General features: G+C 45.5%; 3 protein-coding genes across 3 annotated transcripts; 1 reads left to right on the top strand and 2 right to left on the bottom strand.

The window, feature by feature from the left end:
- Positions 1-5: 5 nt before the first annotated feature.
- On the bottom strand, positions 6-10388 carry wdr25 (WD repeat domain 25). Its single transcript, XM_062470464.1, has 8 exons — positions 10059-10388; positions 9149-9848; positions 8812-8926; positions 5819-5966; positions 2002-2132; positions 1666-1836; positions 1255-1395; positions 6-779 (listed from the first exon to the last, which is right to left on the bottom strand). The coding sequence occupies exons 2-8, from the start codon at positions 9841-9843 to the stop codon at positions 558-560; spliced, it is 1623 nt and encodes a 540-aa protein (XP_062326448.1). The 5' UTR covers positions 9844-9848; positions 10059-10388; the 3' UTR covers positions 6-557.
- LOC134027206 (tryptophan--tRNA ligase, cytoplasmic-like) lies at positions 10372-14736 on the top strand. Its single transcript, XM_062470465.1, has 11 exons — positions 10372-10503; positions 10838-10969; positions 11114-11321; positions 11410-11518; positions 11664-11783; positions 11958-12140; positions 12367-12467; positions 12823-12935; positions 13232-13405; positions 13589-13729; positions 14199-14736. Exons 2-11 carry the CDS (start codon positions 10856-10858, stop codon positions 14355-14357), a joined length of 1422 nt encoding a protein of 473 aa, XP_062326449.1. The 5' UTR covers positions 10372-10503; positions 10838-10855; the 3' UTR covers positions 14358-14736.
- On the bottom strand, positions 14718-17561 carry slc25a47b (solute carrier family 25 member 47b). The gene is made up of 6 exons (XM_062470467.1): positions 17256-17561; positions 17055-17098; positions 16877-16948; positions 16608-16790; positions 16168-16429; positions 14718-16051 (listed from the first exon to the last, which is right to left on the bottom strand). Exons 1-6 carry the CDS (start codon positions 17290-17292, stop codon positions 15774-15776), a joined length of 876 nt encoding a protein of 291 aa, XP_062326451.1. The 5' UTR covers positions 17293-17561; the 3' UTR covers positions 14718-15773.
- Positions 17562-18093: the final 532 nt, after the last annotated feature.

Genomic DNA, 18093 nt, shown 5'->3' with positions numbered 1-18093 from the left:
TCAAGTATGTCTCTCTGTCCTAGGAAATGTTTAATTCATACTTTCATAGTTTGACAGAAGGGATGCGCAATAGGGCTGACATTCTTTTGAAGAACTACTAAGCCTGTTTGTTGTGATGTAGAAATGCGATATGAGCCTAGCTGTCGTGGTAACAGAATACATTAAGTTTTTGGAGCACAGAGGATGCAATCCATGTTACAGTCTGCAAACGAGAGCGCAAACTATCTTCATGAAATAAGCATAAGCAAATGATCACCAGTCTTTTCATGTTAAGACAATTATCTCCACGTCCTCATGAACTGAACAGACAGCCGATATCTAATAAAGCAAAGTTAGAGGCTGACTCGTTGCAGAATCTGTGGGGGAGTTAAGATCTAATGTAAAACGAGGTCAGTTTGCCACCCTTTGATATGTAAATGGTGTTGAGATTTCTTTACCCTTGTTCTTCTCACTATAAGAGGGCTGATAAACTTTACTTTCACCATCCATTAATTGGGTGTATCCATTAAAACAAAAGGAACCATTAGGGGCTTCAAACCAAACAGTCTCCTCAGTGGTCAGTTCCACACCCTGACCTGGCCCCCCCAGTCACAGGTGGCTGCCACGGCAGGGAGTGTGGGGTGCAGGGACACGGCCACGCAGGGATGCTCGTGGCCATGGAGAATGTGTAGAGTCCGAGAGCTCTGGAAGTCGTACAGGTGAACAGAGCCCGTTGAGCTTCCTGTGGCCAGTATAGTTCCGTCCTGAGAGAAGTCACACCGCACTGCGTATCCTTCCACCTGGGTTACCGACAACAGGAAAACACTTGAGTGGCTACATTATTATCTATAATTACAGCACTACTACACTAGTTTGCAAGACCATCACAGCACTGTATTATTATAAAGCCTCCATAAAGTCTCACAGGTACTCACCTACTCCACTATCTGAGTACCAGGAAACACACAACCTCAATGATGTCAGCAGAACACCATTATGTCACAGCATGTGTGTTGTGTATGGATCAGTGGGAGTTGTGTATGGATTCATGTGGGTTGCTTGCTATGTGTGTTGCTATGGATCAGTGTGTGTTTCTATGTGTGTTGCTATGGATCAGTGTGTGTTGCTATGTGTGTTGCTATGGATGTGTGTGTGCAGCTATCGATCAGAGGATGTTGCGTATCGCTCCCATGCCCCCCAGGGCCCCCGTGCCCCACTGCCCCCAAGACCCCTATGCCCTGCAGGTCACCAGTCACACACCCACCCACCACTGACCTTGTGTCCTTCATAGCGTCTCCTCTTGTTCATCCTGTAGGGGCGCTGTCCGGAGAACAGGGCCATGTAGTTCCCGTTGGTCTGTGCCACAAAGCCCTCCTCCACGGGGTGCAAAGCAAGGCTGGGACAGGTGTATCTCTCCTGGCCACACAGACAGACCACAGACGAAGGGAAAACGGACAGAACGAGAGAGTGAAAGGATGGATAGATGTATAGGATGAACGGGTTAATGATGTACAGATGGACTGATATATGGATAAATCAATGGGCGGATGGATGGATGCATCAAGGTTTCAAGACGTTTGATCTGTGTGGTCAATGATACTGGTGAACTATTAAAACACAGAGGAGCCTTTGAGTCTAGGTAGTTGCTGCTGTGTGGAGGAACACAGGAGGGACAACATGTCCTACATGGAAGATCTGGTTGGAGAGCCTGGCGGTGGTGCGGAAGTCCCAGGCCATGAGGGTGAGCTCTGCAGAGTCCCGGCTGACACAGTCAGAGCTGCTGATGAACTCTCTTCCTCCAGACAGGAAGAGGACGTCCAGGGTCTGTTGAACTCCAGCACGGAACACACTCTCCACCTGACGCACACAAACCATGGATGGATGGCACGGATGAACGGATGCATGAATGGGTGAATCCGTGAATGGATGGTAAACATGGTCTTACAGTGGTTCTAGCATCATCACAGTGTGTCTACAAATACTTAGTTTTTTCATAGGCCGGGTTCCGTCCATGTTTCAGACCTTGCCGGTGCGCGAGTCCCAGGCCTTGACCTCTGGGCTGTATCCTCCACACAGAAACACATCCGGGTCACTGGGTTGGACAGCCAAACACATCACGCGGAACTGGGTCCCAACCTTCACAATCTGCTGACCTGACGAGTCACCCACCCACCCACAGCACCACGCACATAGACACACACATACACAAATACTGCCTGATAATTATGAATTCATTCGACAGACCATCTTTTACCAAACCCAATTTAAATTCTTCATCATGGACAGTATTGTATCTGACAAGCATTTGACACACAGGCATTTCAAACGTATCAATTATCCTCAACTTCACATGCATTAAAGTGTGAAACTTCTCCTTTGATTAGTTCTCTGCTCTGCTGGGCACAAATATGAAGACTAGAAGATGTGCCTGTGAAACCAGCCAGCGAAACCCAGTTTGAGAGACTGGGATACAGAGAGACTGGGATACAGAGAGACTGGGATACAGAGAGACTGGGATACAGAATGACTGGGATGAGACTGGGATACAGAGAGACTGGGATGAGACTGGGATACAGAATAACTGGGATACAGAGAGACTGGGATACAGAATGACTGGGATACAGAGAGACTGGGATACAGAGAGACTGGGATACAGAATGACTGGGATACAGAGAGACTGGGATACAGAATGACTGGGATACAGAGAGACTGGGATACAGAGACTGGGATACAGAGAGACTGGGATACAGAATGACTGGGATACAGAGAGACTGGGATACAGAGAGACTGGGATACAGAATGACTGGGAAACAGAGAGACTGGGATACAGAGAGACTGGGATACAGAGAGACTGGGATACAGAGAGACTGGGATACAGAATGACTGGGATACAGAGAGACTGGGATACAGAATGACTGGGATACAGAGAGACTGGGATACAGAGAGACTGGGATACAGAGACTGGGATACAGAGAGACTGGGATACAGAGAGACTGGGATACAGAGAGACTGGGATACAGAGAAACTGGGACAAACAAGATTTGTTCTCCCAGATGCACAGTTTGCTGAGAAGTTGCTGAGAGTTTGATTTTGTTCATTACAGGAAAGCTCTCCACAGATTGGAATCCATTAGATTAGTTTATGGTCATTGGATTACAATTCATAAATATTGTGGTGTAGCCTATATCATACTGTCCTGATGAATAATATAATTTGAACGCAAATTGACTGATATGACATGAATGATGTTCTTTAAGGCCACAGGTTTCAGTCAAGAGTCAGCATAACTATTGAAATTCATGAAACACATACAAAGACATTCCAGTCTTTCATTTCATAAATGTAAACATTGCAGAAGAAAGAAGCGCAAGCTTGCAATCCCTAATACTTAGTTGGAGGAAGAGGGCATGCATTTGTTGTTGGATTTCAATGACATGCCAAAAGAATACTTTGGAAATAGCATACATGTATTATGCCATATGGAAAACCCAATCAGGCTAATGTATTGGCACAAAGAGTCTGAAGCATTCAAAACTAGAAGCCAATTACCTTTATCTACAAACCAGAGAAAGCAATGCTGAGCATCTCTGGTATTTTTTGAAATATGCTCCAAACCATGTCAATTACATGATTCCTCTCCAATCTCCAATAACTGAAAACATTTCTCTGATAAATACTTCCAGACTGACAAAGGGGAGGTGATTTAGGAGGAAGAAAGGAGAAAAGATTTTAGCCAACGGCTGTCTGCAGGCTTGCTCTCATTCAATTAATGTTCATGTTGAGCTTCAAAACAAAACAAAAACACAGAGAAGCTTAAATATAATTAAGCGTGAAAGGGCGTGACAACGAACCAAAAGTTCCTCTGGAAAGAACTGATCAGTGGAACCTTTCACTGGGAAACAATCCAGACCAACAGCAGCTGATCCGTCAGAGGCTAGGTATATGAGCACTCAGACCCTAATGGCATTCATTAATCTAACAACCAACAAAGACTCCACGGAACAGCGTCAAAGTGACCTGAACAAAACGATGTGATTAAAGTTCACATTCGCATACAAGGGAGGCCTGCCCAAAGTGGTGTAAGAAGGGAAGGAAAAGTGGTATGAATTAGAAGTGCGGAGAGGGACGGAGTCTAACACCAGCCTCCGGGGCTGCTGCTGTTGACGACAACAAAGTTTTATGGGATGTTTCCTCTGGTCTGGCATGGGGCCCACTTCTTTAATTGGGCTCCCGTAGCACCAGTGGGAGAGTTTGGGACTAATCTGTCATCAGACGCCACCACATGTTTGGGGGGTGAGAACTCGCAGCCCCTTGCATAATAAATAAGGCCCTTCACGTTTTAATTAAGGAAACGTTAATTGGCTTAGCTGAGAGGGGAAATGAGGAGGATCGCAATCTCCCTAGCCTTGAAAGGCTGACAACATTAAAGGCTTTTGTAATCTGATCCCTGCTCCTCCTCTTCCTCCTCCTCTTCCTCCACCTCTTACTTCAGCAGGCAAGTCTCCTTTCTGCCTGCCAGAAGTCATTTCTGGTTCTACCTGTGGTGCTCTGCCAGTGAGCCATCCAGGAACAGACTCAGACAGCAGGGCAGCAGCTGTCACTGCTCACCAATGCCCTTCAGAGGAAATTAATTTACCTCGGTCTCTTCCAACTCCACTCTCTATCACACACACATGCATACACCAAGTTTCTCTATCTCTCTTTCTCACTCTCCTTGACTCCTTCCATGTCTTCTTCTTTATCAGGACCCTAATCTCTCTCCGCCTTCATCTCTCGCTCCATTTCTCAACTTTTCCTGATTGCTTTCTACAAAGCTGTACCAGTTTGTTTATGGCCCAGAGAACTGCCGGCAGGATCCCTGTCAACAAAACAAGAAACTGAGCTACAGCAGATAAAGAACCCCCTAGAAGACACTCCTACTACACCATGCATACAAATGGCAGTGGGAGTCACATTACACTAGCAAAAAATACTCCCAACTTAGATCCAGCCTCATCTCTGGTGTAGCCTCGAGCCTCAATCCCCCAGGTCTCAATCCCCTGTGCCCCAGCCTCTAGAGTCTAGCTCCCAGCCTCAAGCTAGGTTAATAACATTTATATTAATGTGTGACGGTCAACCTAGCTACTGCCTCAGAAGATATCATAATTATCTCCGCCTGTTTGGTGCTGGTATGTGTGCATCACTGAGTGTCATGAGTCTTTATCAGTGTGTGAGTGTGTGTGTGTTTTGAAATGTTTGTGTGGTCAACATCAGGCCCCAGAGTAAAGCACACACACTCAATAGCATCAGCTGAAGATAAGGTCAGACTGCTGATAGACAGGGGTGGGTAGCTGGCACAATTACATGTTTGGGCAGAGCGTCAGCTCTGTGTGGGGGCATGCTAGTGTGGCATGCTGGCATGGCCTGTGGTGATATGTCTTTTATTGAGCTGCTCCCTTGGCTGTCGGTGTATGTAATGGGCAGGCCAAGCTATTATCCGTGGGCTGTATTGGCAGAATTGACAGCCCCATGGAGGGGGAAGTGCACAACTGCAGATCAGAGTCATTGGGCTTCAGTGACCAAAGAGACTGCCACAGGGAGCTTCCGATCGGTTAGCATCTGGGAGCCCGATGCTAGGAAACAGCAGGAATAGTCGGCTAATGTAGAGTAATTATTAAGCTCTCCAAATGAAACAAAAAATAAAATAAAAAAAGTACATTGTAATTAACTATTTAAAGAAATCTATGGTAGCATTTGATATCCCCTTTCGGGATGAAAGTATTTTCAGGAGATCTCAATATCACGTCTCAAATCAAGATCGTAATGAATTCACTGATTGGTTCACAGGGGCACAGCTGACCTGTCTCCACATCCGTCACCATGGCGGTGCTGTCGAAGGAGCCAGTGAGAATTCGGCGCCCACAGGGTGACCAATGGGCAGCTCTCACTGCCCCAGTGTGGGAGGCATAAACCATTAGGCACCGCCCACTCTCTGCTGCATCCCAGACCTGCAATACATGATCACAATAGCCTACATCAAATACTAATACATTACACTTCACATACTAATAGATTACACATGAGTACATGAATACTAGTCATTAATTTCATATGGAATTATTCATTAGCATTCAACTTAATTAATTAAATGATATATTAAAGTATAGGTCAAGAGGAAAACATAAAAGAAGGGTTCTCATGAGTGATAACTGGCCAAACGTCACACAGGGACAGGCTGGGATAGTAACTGGCTTGGTTGTCAGCAAAATAAAAATCAATTTAGAATACAAACAATCATAAACTGTCTCTGTATAGCACTCTCTCTGCCTTCATCCATCCTCTCTCCTTCCAACAACAGTATCAGACGGATTAACAGCATTCCATTCTAACCAAATGTGCCGCATCACTGAGCACTGGCAAATTGCCTTAATGTATTTTGAAATAAGGGTTATTTCAAGGCTTGAATGCAAAGCAGCTCTCCTCCAACTTATTTAAAAGGCTAATTACCTTTGTTTGTCTATAAATCAATTCATAGCAAGAAGAAACAGGGTAATGATTTTGTCATAAGAGAGGCAGATCAGTCACTGGCAGCATCCTGATGGAAGTGTGACAGAGCTGTCTAACGCTTCACTAGTTTGATGAGTCTTTTAAAACCAAACTGGGTCAATTGCTATTTTCAAATACCTGAGTTGCGATTGACTGACCTAAAGATGCCCCATGAGAAATGTATGGATCAGTCCTAGAAGTGCAAGCTCAGTTGAATTCTGAATACCAATTGGTTAATTTCAAGAAATGTATCCATAGCGCTGATCTAGTCTCAGCCAGGAGATGAGCTGCAGACACAAACATGACTGCAATTGAGGTGGATAACAATGTGCTCTCTGAAACCTGGAGTTAGCTGTCAGCCGCTGCAAACTTCTGAACTAACCAGGTACCGGGGGCCCAATAAAGGTATGTGGGAGGATTGTTGGATGTTAAGAAGAGAGGCTCAGCCCCCAGGAGGGGGCGGTTCTCAAATTGAGTGGGTGGTCTGGTTCTGGTAAGGAAGCTCGGATAACGATGAGAATGTTATCAGGTCATCATCTGCAGACCAAGACCCAGACCCACAGAGAAGCTTTGAAAAATTCTCTCTGCCTGTGTTTCATTATTGAAACCTTCTGCTGCACACAGACACATCTTAAAACAGCATGTGGAAGTATGACAGCTTCAACACTTCAGGCTTTGGGACTGACAGATCCATCCAGGAAATGGGTATTTACCAAACAGAATTACTGAGGAGCTTGAAGCCTTAGGCTAGGGTTTGAAATCAATTACATTTACGATTTTCATTAGATTAGTTCAACTAGGCAGAAAGTCTATGGAACTTAAAAATACCAGTGTGATTATAGGTAAATACTAGGACAGACTACTGGAAACATGGATGATGTTTCAAGCAGATATTAGACATAGGGAAACACTGCCCTCTTGAGGAAATATGAATGCTTACAGATCATTCATATTTGGCCTGAATCTATCCACTTTTTTTTAGCTCAAGTACAACCAGACAAAAAAAGAAAAACAATATTTTCTTACAGGTCCCACAAAGCACAACCATGGATCCTTCAGGAGCACAGTAATTATCTATGCTAGGAAATTGAACACTTACTCTAACTTTTTCATTATCCATTTCACCGGTCACTGAACAGACAGGCTGAGTGCATTCTCTCTGATGACTCACTGTAATCAGCATTCTAATGGGCTTTTTCCCTCAGTAATTAAAACAAAAACGCTGAAGTAAACTGCTTTTTTAACAACCGCGGTAACCATAGCAATGGGAGCAATCAAACAAACTGGCTTTTAACCTTCTGTGGACAGTCAGACGTTCAGACTAAACCAAGTAGGCAGTGTGTGGTGGGGAATTTAACCTCTCATGTTACGGCGCATTGTCACTCAGTGTTCCACATTGCAGTGTACAAAATCATTAAGAATGGAATTCAAAGTAAATTCCTCAAACCCATTAGTCTCCTGAGCAGCCTGATGTTTTGAATGATTGAACCAGGAAAATAATCATAGTGTCAGTCAATGAGCTGGCGAAAAGGGAACGCTCCTCTCACCAAACCTCGTGGGCCCTCAACCATCTGCTCTGGGCTGCAACTGCTGGAACCAGAGGAGGCAGGCATACCAGCACACCGGGGCTCCTTCATGAATATGCAAATCCCCTCATGCATATTTAAATTGTTAATTATACCTCGAGACCCATTGGGTTGCAAGCTAATGCTCTGCAATACGCCACGAGAGAAAGGCAATTTCCTCTCAGGATGGAAATATTTAGTCATCTGCACCTGGATCACTTGACCTTTCTTCAGCAACGGATGAATGGCTTTTTCCACTTGGTGGTGAGAGAAGGGGGTGGAGGAGTAAAGATGGAGTGGGAACAGGAGGAGAGAGGGGGAGAGGAGAATAAAACCGGAGAAGTAGAGGACATGAAAGCCCTGGGGTCCTGACAGAGGTGTTTCTGAAGGCAGCCGGTTAGAGGAGACTGTGCTTCACTGCCAGATATGAAATCCCCATCTCTCCCTCTGTGATGTGCGCCTGTCTGAGAAACCCTCTACACTGTACATCAGATACATCAGGTACATTAGAGTGAAAACCCAATTAGCTGACATGTTTTACACGTTCACACCTTCACTACGTGTGAATTACTTTCACACTCACACAAACACGCGCATTAGCCAGACCCAGGCCCCTGGCCTAGAACGTATCCCGGAAGGGGTTCTACATGATGCAATGCTGTATCTCATGTAATGAATAAGTATTACCTGTCGCATGTAGCCATTTACAGCCAGTCATTACAGCTGCCCACTGTGACATTACCTTGACAGTCTTGTCCATGGAGGCAGACAGCAGCAGGTGGCTGATGTGAGGGACAGGGCACCACTGGACTGTGTTCACAGGGCCCAGGTGGGCTTGCATGCTCAGCTGCACACTCCTGCAGGGACAGATGGAGAGAAGAAATCTATAGTAATGTAGCAATACATAGCTCGAACTCTACAAGGTTTCCAAGGCCCACGTGTGCTCTAAGAATGACGCTTTTTGGATCCATCTCATGCTGTGATATAATCTATCATGTCATTCAAAATAAAAACTTTGTCCGGCAACTCTGGTTCTGGGAGCGAGTACATTTGACTTCATAACACCATCTACCTCTTACCTTGGGACTTGAGCCTTGCCAGGCCTGTGGCCCAGATATGGTCGCACTATCTCGGACACCTCAGAGAGCTGCCTGGATGCTGGGGCCTGGATTCTAGAGGCTGGGGTCTGATCCTCCCTGGGTAGGCTTGGTGTCTGATCCTCTGGGGCCTTATCCAGGTAACTGCCTGGTCCATCTCGGTCTCCTGGAGTGGCCAGCCTTTGTCTCTTGGAAATGTAGGGTCTTATCCCAGCTGGGGGCTGGTGCTGTTTCTTTATAGTGGCTACGCCCATAGGCCTCTGGGAGGGTGGAGGAAGGAGAGAGATGTATGGAGGTGGGACAGCGCAGCTGATAGCGGTCCCAGAGGATACAGATGGAGGAGCAGGTCTGGGAGGATTCTGGGAGTCTCCCCTCCTCCTAACCTGTTCCTCATGGGTATGGATCCTCTGAGGTGAAAGTAAACATGGTTTGGTGCTGTATTCTACAGTCTCAGAGGAGCCCAGTGCAGTCTCTGTCCACAGGTTTGACTGTTGGGTGTTTGGCTGTGGGTGAGGTATTAGGCCATAGTGAGAGCCTACTACTTCCAGGTATCTCTGGGATGGTCTTTGGACATTAGCACACTTGGTAGCTAGTGGGGGTACCCTCTTCTCATCCTCTACAGAGTCATCTTCCGGATCAGAATCCTCATAGGTCACCAGTGAGGCCATGTTGTGCATTTTTTCTGTATGAAGCCAATAGAGACAGAAACAGTACAGTAACTTTTAAACATTTTCAGGAATAGTTCACTAATATTATTATTCCTGCTCACCCCTCTCTGTACTCTGATCTATGGTGTCTGACCATGCTATCATGATACCAGAATGTCAGCTGTAAACATTAGTGTCATCTGCCGAATATTTTGAGTATTGCACACATCGTCAAAAATACCCACCTTCATATAGCTAGCTCAAATTGCGGTAACGTCCAAGTTCCAAACACATCTGAGAGGCGGATGCGAAGATAACATTTATATTACACTAATCCATGGCCTACTTTCAAAGCCCAAATACATTAAAGATTTCCGATTTGGGAGTCGCAAGCGGACGTGGCTAGCCATAGCTAAACCATTAGCTAGCTAGACCATGCAAAACACTTAAAAAATAAAAGTTATTTCTAAATTTTCTCGCATGGGTGTTATCTTCTTGCGCTAAAGCTACGTTATACAGACTCAGGATCGAGTCATCTCTTCCGCCAAAACTCTTGCACTGCCAGTCCGGAACGGATCACAGTCAAAACACAGCGCTTGTTTTGTTGGGACTCATTTTAGCCGAACACCTGTTCTGCTGAGCTGATGCAAGTTGAATGAGGAGACAACCTGCTGTCAAAAGAATATAACGGTGAGGTTTAAATGGCAAGCTGTTTAGTTAAACTAATAATGTTGGGTGAATTATGTCTCTCCAAACGGGTTTATTTTGGTCAATCAGATGCCCAAAAGCCAGTGAATAGAACATGTTATCGCCACCATGCTCACATATTGCACGTCAGATGAGTGACTGATAGCGTCAGTCCACAAGAGTGCAGTGAGTGATTTATTTAGCCTAGCTATCATGTTGTTTTATAAGAAGCTTTATAAGCTATCGTATATGCCATAGACATGCCATTGACACAGTTAATACATATATTCACGATATGGCTTGTCAGCGCACTGATGTGACTTGCGCTGTGCTCCAGGTATTTTCCAGACAGAAGATGACTGAGTGTCAGGGAGACGGCGCAGGAGGGATCACCCCAATGGAGCTCTACCACAAACTGTCGGAACAAGGGGACAATGTCCGAGCTCTGAAATCAGATAAAGCTCCTAAAGTAAGATTTTAATCATGTGACCTGCTGTACCTTTTGTCCAGTGGTGCCCTGTATGTCTGAACAGTGAGTCGTCGTCGGTAACGTCCCATTTCGGGTGGTTACGACTTAAAGATATGTTCCTCATAGTGCGTTGTGAACCCCCAGGCTGACGTTGATGCTGCTGTGCAGCTGCTACTGCAGCTAAAGCTGGACTACAAACTGCTGACAGGCAATGACTACAAACAGGGCAGCCCTCCCACTGAGGCCTCAGTCACCCAGGACAATGGGCCCCAGGAGGACGGGGAGGACCAAGTGGACCCCTGGAATGTCACTACCAGCAATGCCAAGGGAGTGGACTACGACAAGCTCATAGGTCAGCCCTGACCCTAAACATGATATGGGGTTTGTGTGAGACTATGTGTGTGGTAGTCATACAAATGTATGTCGTTTTGTGTCTCCAGTGCGGTTCGGCAGCAGTAAGGTTGACCAGGAGCTGGTGGACAGGATTGAGAAAGTCTCGGGGCAGAGAGCTCACCGCTTCCTACGCAGAGGCATCTTTTTCTCACACAGGTCAGTTTCAGCTGTCTACCTATCACAGGGTTCTTCCTCGGGTGGGAGAGTGAGTATGTGAATGTTTGAGAGTGACTACCATTCTGTATTTGATGTTATCACACATGGGGTCATCTGAGGATCGGTGTGTTTGTTTCCACTGCAGAGACATGCACCAGGTGCTGGACGCTTATGAGAAGCAGAAGTCTTTCTACCTGTATACAGGAAGAGGCCCCTCCTCAGAGGCCTTGCACATGGGGCACCTCATCCCCTTCATCTTCACCAAGTGAGCCCACGAACCAGTAAAACCTACAACATAACAATGGATCAGCACGCAACTCCAACAAATTTAAAAAACACACCCGTTCGACCCAGTCTTGTAACGAGTTGAGCTCAGGGTTTAGCTGTAAACGAAGGTACCTAACCATCATCCCCTCCATCCCTCTCCCCTGTCCCACAGGTGGCTGCAGGATGCGTTTGACATCCCCCTGGTGATCCAGTTGACGGATGATGAGAAGTACCTGTGGAAGGACTTATCTCTGGAGGACTGCCACCGGTACGCAGTGGAGAATGCCAAGGACATCATTGCCTGCGGCTTCGACGTTGACAAAACATTCATATTCTCTGACCTTGACTACATGGGGTGAGATGCCTACCTTAGAGAACAATAGCAACAGATATTACTCCTACCCACACTTAACAATATCTCCTGGCAAAGCATGTTTCAAAGCCAAACTTTACTATAGTTGTATCCCCTTCACTGACATGCCTTCCAACTAGTTGTCAAAACCTTCAGAGCTTGGCTTGATCCCAGACAATGTGTATCCACATGGGGGTGCTGTTGTCATCTGACACTGGGATTTCCACAGGGCATCTCCAGACTTCTACAGAAACGTGGTCAAGATCCAAAAACACGTCACGTTCAACCAGGTCAAAGGGATCTTCGGTTTTACAGACAGCGATTGCATTGGTGAGTCAGGCAGCCATAGAGATATGATAAACCCGAATGTTTCTCAAATTCCAAGCTGGTGAACTTGTAAAGGGCAAGGTTGTGAAAGATTATGGGAGTCTCAACTATGTCACTGTTAAGGATACGTTTGAGTGTGATAAGACCACAGCATGACCCTGTCCACTGCTGCTGGGGAGCTCAGTGCGAAGGGTGCGGTTGGTTAAAGTCCGACTGCTGGAATTAAGCAGAATCATTGTAAACACTAATATAGTCTCAAAATGTAACTTATCATTGTAAAACTGTTCCTCCCATCTCTTGGTCTTTTGTCCTGTTTCTCTCTCTAATTCTCTCAACATATCTCTGTTCCCTCACCTAGGAAAGATTAGCTTCCCTGCCATCCAGGCTGCTCCATCCTTCAGCAACTCTTTCCCTCAGATCTTCAAAGGCAGGAAAGACGTCCAGTGTCTCATCCCTTGTGCTATTGATCAGGTTAGACTCACACAGCGAATGATTATGCATGTCGTTTCAACCACATCCAGAACCAGTAGCTCACTATTCCCTTCTGATTCTGTGGTGTTCATGTTCCATCCATACTAAGTTGATCCCAGACTGAGGCTTTGTGTCTGGGTTTAAATTACAGCATTGCACAGCTCTGCAGTCCTCATCGTTCCCTTCTCATTGCTCCTTTCCTCTCCCCTCTCCCTGCGACACAGCTACACCCTCCTTTTCTCCTCCACCCTGACTTAGATTGACGGGGTCCTCCCCTCTGGCTCTCTCTCCCCCAGGACCCCTACTTCAGGATGACCCGTGACGTGGCTCCCAGGATCGGGTACCCCAAGCCGGCGCTGCTCCACTCCACCTTCTTCCCCGCGCTTCAGGGAGCTCAGACCAAGATGTCGGCCAGTGACGCCAACTCCTCCATCTTCCTCACAGACACACCCAAGCAGATCAAGAACAAGGTGACAGAACTTGACTCTTCCTCCACTAAGAGCATCGGATTTCTTTTTCACATTTGTGAAAAAGCCTATACTTCTTGACCTATACTTCTTCAACAACACCTGGCTGCATTTCATCACAAAAGTGCTGATTACTATTAACACCGACATGTTGACACTTCACACTGACTGTGTCCGGTCTCTCAGGTGAACAAGCATGCTTTCTCGGGGGGACGGGACACAGTGGAAGACCACAGGAAGTTTGGAGGGAACCCGGACGTAGATGTTTCCTTCATGTACCTCACTTTCTTCCTGGAGGACGACGAACAGCTGGAGAAGATCCGACAGGTATGGAGAGGGCAGAGGGGAAAATGAAGAGGGGAAATTTGGAGGTAAAAAGAGGAGTGAGTTGAGGGTGTAGGACGCTATTAGGAAGTAAAGTTTTGCAGAGACAACTAAGTGGATAGCTGTCAGAGAACATATACATGTCAGAGCTATATTTGGTCTGTAGCCTGACTAATAACAGTGATTGTCTTTTATACTCAGATATAGATTGAACGGCTTTTAACCGTATATATCTCGTGTGACAAACACAGGACAAAATCACTTTGTTCCGGATAAGATTTTACGGCTCCCAAGAACAATGTTTGTCACCACCGGGATAAATCAGTTTGATGTATTCTGTACTGAGCACACACTCATGACTTCCTTTTGTTATCTTTCGTTGTCTCCATCATTATCATCATTTTACTTTCCCTCTATCCCCTCTTGTGCTATCTGTCTCTCCAACTACCTCTCTTTTTCAACTTCCCTCCAGGACTACACCAGTGGAGCTTTGCTAACAGGGGAGTTGAAGAAGATACTGATTGAGACACTGCAGCCAATGATTACTGCTCACCAGGAGAGGCGTAAACAGGTCACAGAGGAGACAGTGAGAAAGTTCATGACACCCAGACCTCTAAACTTCCAATATTAACCTCTGGCTATCCTGTTAATCATCTGCTAAATGCCTGTGCTTTTAGAAGAAGCTAAGTTAATCTGCGTAAGGGTCTGTTTTACCTCAGACGGTCACTTCCTGTTTGGCCAGGAAGTCTGAAAGGACTGATCCCAACACTGAATGAAGCTGCATGTCCAACTCGGCTCGCCTTTACATCACATGCTGACCACAACAGGGACAGGATGATGCCAGATAATGGCTAATGTGTTGCTGTATACAGATTTGCCAACTGCAGCTCATTGTCACTGCAGTATCTGGAATGGAAACATTTCAGCTCAACAAAGCATGGGAAGAAAAACAACACTTTTGTGAATAAAACAATAATGTCTGGTCTTGTGATTGCAGTTTTTTATCAAATAATTAAACAGTTTATATTAACAATATATTCTTTGTTTCACTATAAACACTTTTTATATTTAAGTCAGTCACACAACAAATTACACGGCAATCTGATTAGGTATACCAAGAAAGATGTTTTTCACATCAAGGTGAACACTGACAGTTTGATCCCAGTATAAAGTTCACACCACTGTACAACATTAGTGGATAAATTGTAGAATACTAGATAGAAATGTATAGAACAGTGCATAGTACAGTACATCAGTTAATTACAGGGATTCAGCCCTGGTTTAACAGGTATGCCATAAGGCAGTTTTACAGTAAAACTGTATTTGCCACCTTTCATATGAGGTAAATGTTTGACTTGATACTGTTTGATTCCAGTAACAGCAATAATGTACCAGACCTAGACTGACTTCATTATATTAGTAATGCTGAATACTATTGCCCAACCCTTCCCTGGAACAGAAGTGTTATGAGACATAAGGCCAAATTCAGATTCTCTAAATGAAAACTTCCATTCTGCATTAAACAATTCACTGATCTGACATGAACAGCGTGCTAATAGCTGTGTAGAGAAGCATACATGTTTTCATCAAACCAGTCCTGTTGGGTCCAATATGTCTGCTTTAAGGAATGGGTGTTGCATTTCCAGAAAAAGCACCTTCTTAAACCAGTTAAATATGACAACGGAATGCCATCAGTAGGAATAGTACCTATCCCCCTAAAATTAAATACAATGTGCAAATAGTTTACCAAATTGTTAGACAGGCGATATGTTTTTCAGTTCCTTCACATCATGGTCACTTTGTGCAAGAGCAATTTGGCACCAATAGTGTTGATACACAGTACATAGCAGCAACAGAGAGAACAGGGTTATTGCTCTCGCTCATCACTCTGATCAAGAATTGTTCCTGTCAGTAGAGACAGCTCCAAAAACATTTAAAACACCTTCACTGTCCCCCTTTCCACTTAACTTAAAAAATGGGAGAACCTCCTCTCAATCAATCACTGTTCAATTTAGATAAGGTCTCTGAACTTCCTGACCCTTAAGGCCTAAGGTGCGGTGCGCAGCAGTCGGATGACCACCTCGTACATGGCGAAGACGGACATGTTGACGGGGAAAGCTCGTATGCAGTTCAGGGTCAGGCCTTTAAACAGGACCCCCGGGCCCTCGGTGCGGACGCTGTGGGAGATGCAGTGAAAGAAGCCCCTGTACCTCCGCTCACCCATCCCGTCCATCTGCAGACGGGCCTTGATCAAGTCCATGGGGGTGCCGATGCACCAACCACACATCCCTGACAGCCCACCTGCCAGCAACACCACCCCCCACTCTGGAGAGAAAAGACAGAGCATCACAAGCTCAGTACACCCACTGGGTGTTCAGAGAAGATGTATTCCCTACAAAGGCCACCAGGTCAAAATGTAACTGATTCTGTTGTTTGTTTACCTGGCCGGCTGGTGCCAGGAGGTGAAAGTTGTTCACAGATAAGGTTGTAAGTGAGGAAGTAGGTGGCAAAGGAAGGTCCATCCCTCAGGGCCAGGGCCTGGGCCCCTTTATACAGCCCCAGGACCCCCTCCTCTCTGACGATGGTCAGAAGACAGTGCACTGGTCCACGGTACTTAGGCTTCTGGGCATCTGAGCCCTGGTAGGGAACCATCTGACACTGGAGACGCACCTTCACTATGTCAGCTGGAGACATCACCGACACCTGGGGGAGATAGGGGGAGAGGATTGGAGAAAGGGAGAGGCAGAGCAAGGAAAGGAAGAACTAAGTATATTTGATTTTTGATTTGTTAACTAAAGACTATCACAGTCAGCCTCCCCCCCCCCCTCACACACACACACACACACACACACACAGCCTACTGACATGAAGCTTAGCTTACCTGGGCAACCCCCCCAGCCATTCCTGACAGGAAGATGTCCAGCTTGGCATTAGGAGCGTCTGGCCTGGAGTTGCGAAGCTGACGGAGACACTGGAGAACGTTCCTGTAGGTACCAAACACCACCGAGGAGCTGACGGACACCGTGGTGACCGGCATGGACATGCCCTTGTAGAAGCCATTTACCTGGAGAAGTAGGGCACATTCCATCTCTGAAGATATGATACCCAACTCTAAATGTCAGAATGTACTATGGTGAATAAGGAACTCACCCCTTCTGTCTTGGATGTAGTGCGGATGCAGTGCCAGATTCCCGTGAACTTCCTTTGTGTTTGTATCCTCACCTGTAATGATTTGATAAGACCAAGACAATTTACATTAAATCACTGACACAACGGACAATAGAAACAGCTAACTAGCTACTCTTCTGGCATCAACGCAAATCCATACCTTCACTGTGTCCAGAGGATACCCAACAGCAACTCCAAACGCTCCTATTGACAACAAAGGTTTACTATTAGACTAAGTAGCGAATCCCTATATTATTATACAGACGGAACTAAATGGCGAGGAGATGCCTTATTCGTTCATTGTCATCAATATCTAAATTGATCGACCATGTATGTCTATTCATATAAACCACAAAATTACCTCCGACTGACCCAGCGACGAAATCGGCTAAATGCATCCTTTTTCTTCGGGCATCCGCTGTCTACTGTACCCGGTACTTTAGCTAGCTAGCTAAGATAGCTTTACGTTCCCGATCTCTAACAGATCTTTAATTTTGGAAGTCATATGACTGACCATTCAAAACTTAAGGATATTCAAAGGCATTATCCGAATATGCATTGTAAAACTGGTAAAGACAGTTAATGACCGTGAACGACCTCAATTCATGCTAGCATGCTATACTTGCTATCGGCACCGGTGCACAGGTCAAAACGTCAAAAGAGCAACGAATTGTGTCACAGTGATCCATGACTCGTGGTGCAACAACTGCCACAGCATAGATAATGCTGTATGGGTCAATGACCCAATCAGTACAATTGTTAAAATAATTTAAAATGATCATGGTAATATGGTATATATGTATTCAATTTACCTTCCTTTTAGCATTTCAATTTTATTTTATTCTAAGCCTCATCCTTACATACAAATATACAGGGTAAAAAACTAGAGGTCCCATCTGGTGACTGATAATAGTTTTATTATTATCAGGTTAGTTTCACCACACTTTAGTGTGTGTGTGTGTGTGTGTGTGTGTGTGTGTGTGTGTGTGTGTGTGTGTGTGTGTGTGTGTGTGTGTGTGTGAGAGAGGGGGGGGGGAGACAGTATGCTTATGGGGAGGGCAGGTCTACCCATGTTCATTGTCATTAAACTGCTGGACTCACACCAACTCCTTGCTTTAAACCCACAGCGGTGAACAGAAGTGCGATCGTCTGGCCATCGCACTAAATGTTCTAAATGTTCTAAATTAAATTACTCCACA

The sequence above is a fragment of the Osmerus eperlanus genome, chromosome 9 (genome assembly GCF_963692335.1).
Source record: "Osmerus eperlanus chromosome 9, fOsmEpe2.1, whole genome shotgun sequence".
Classification (NCBI taxonomy): Eukaryota; Metazoa; Chordata; class Actinopteri; order Osmeriformes; family Osmeridae; genus Osmerus; species Osmerus eperlanus.
The sequence above is the reverse complement of the archived record's forward strand: the minus strand, read 5'-3'. Positions and strand labels throughout refer to the sequence as shown.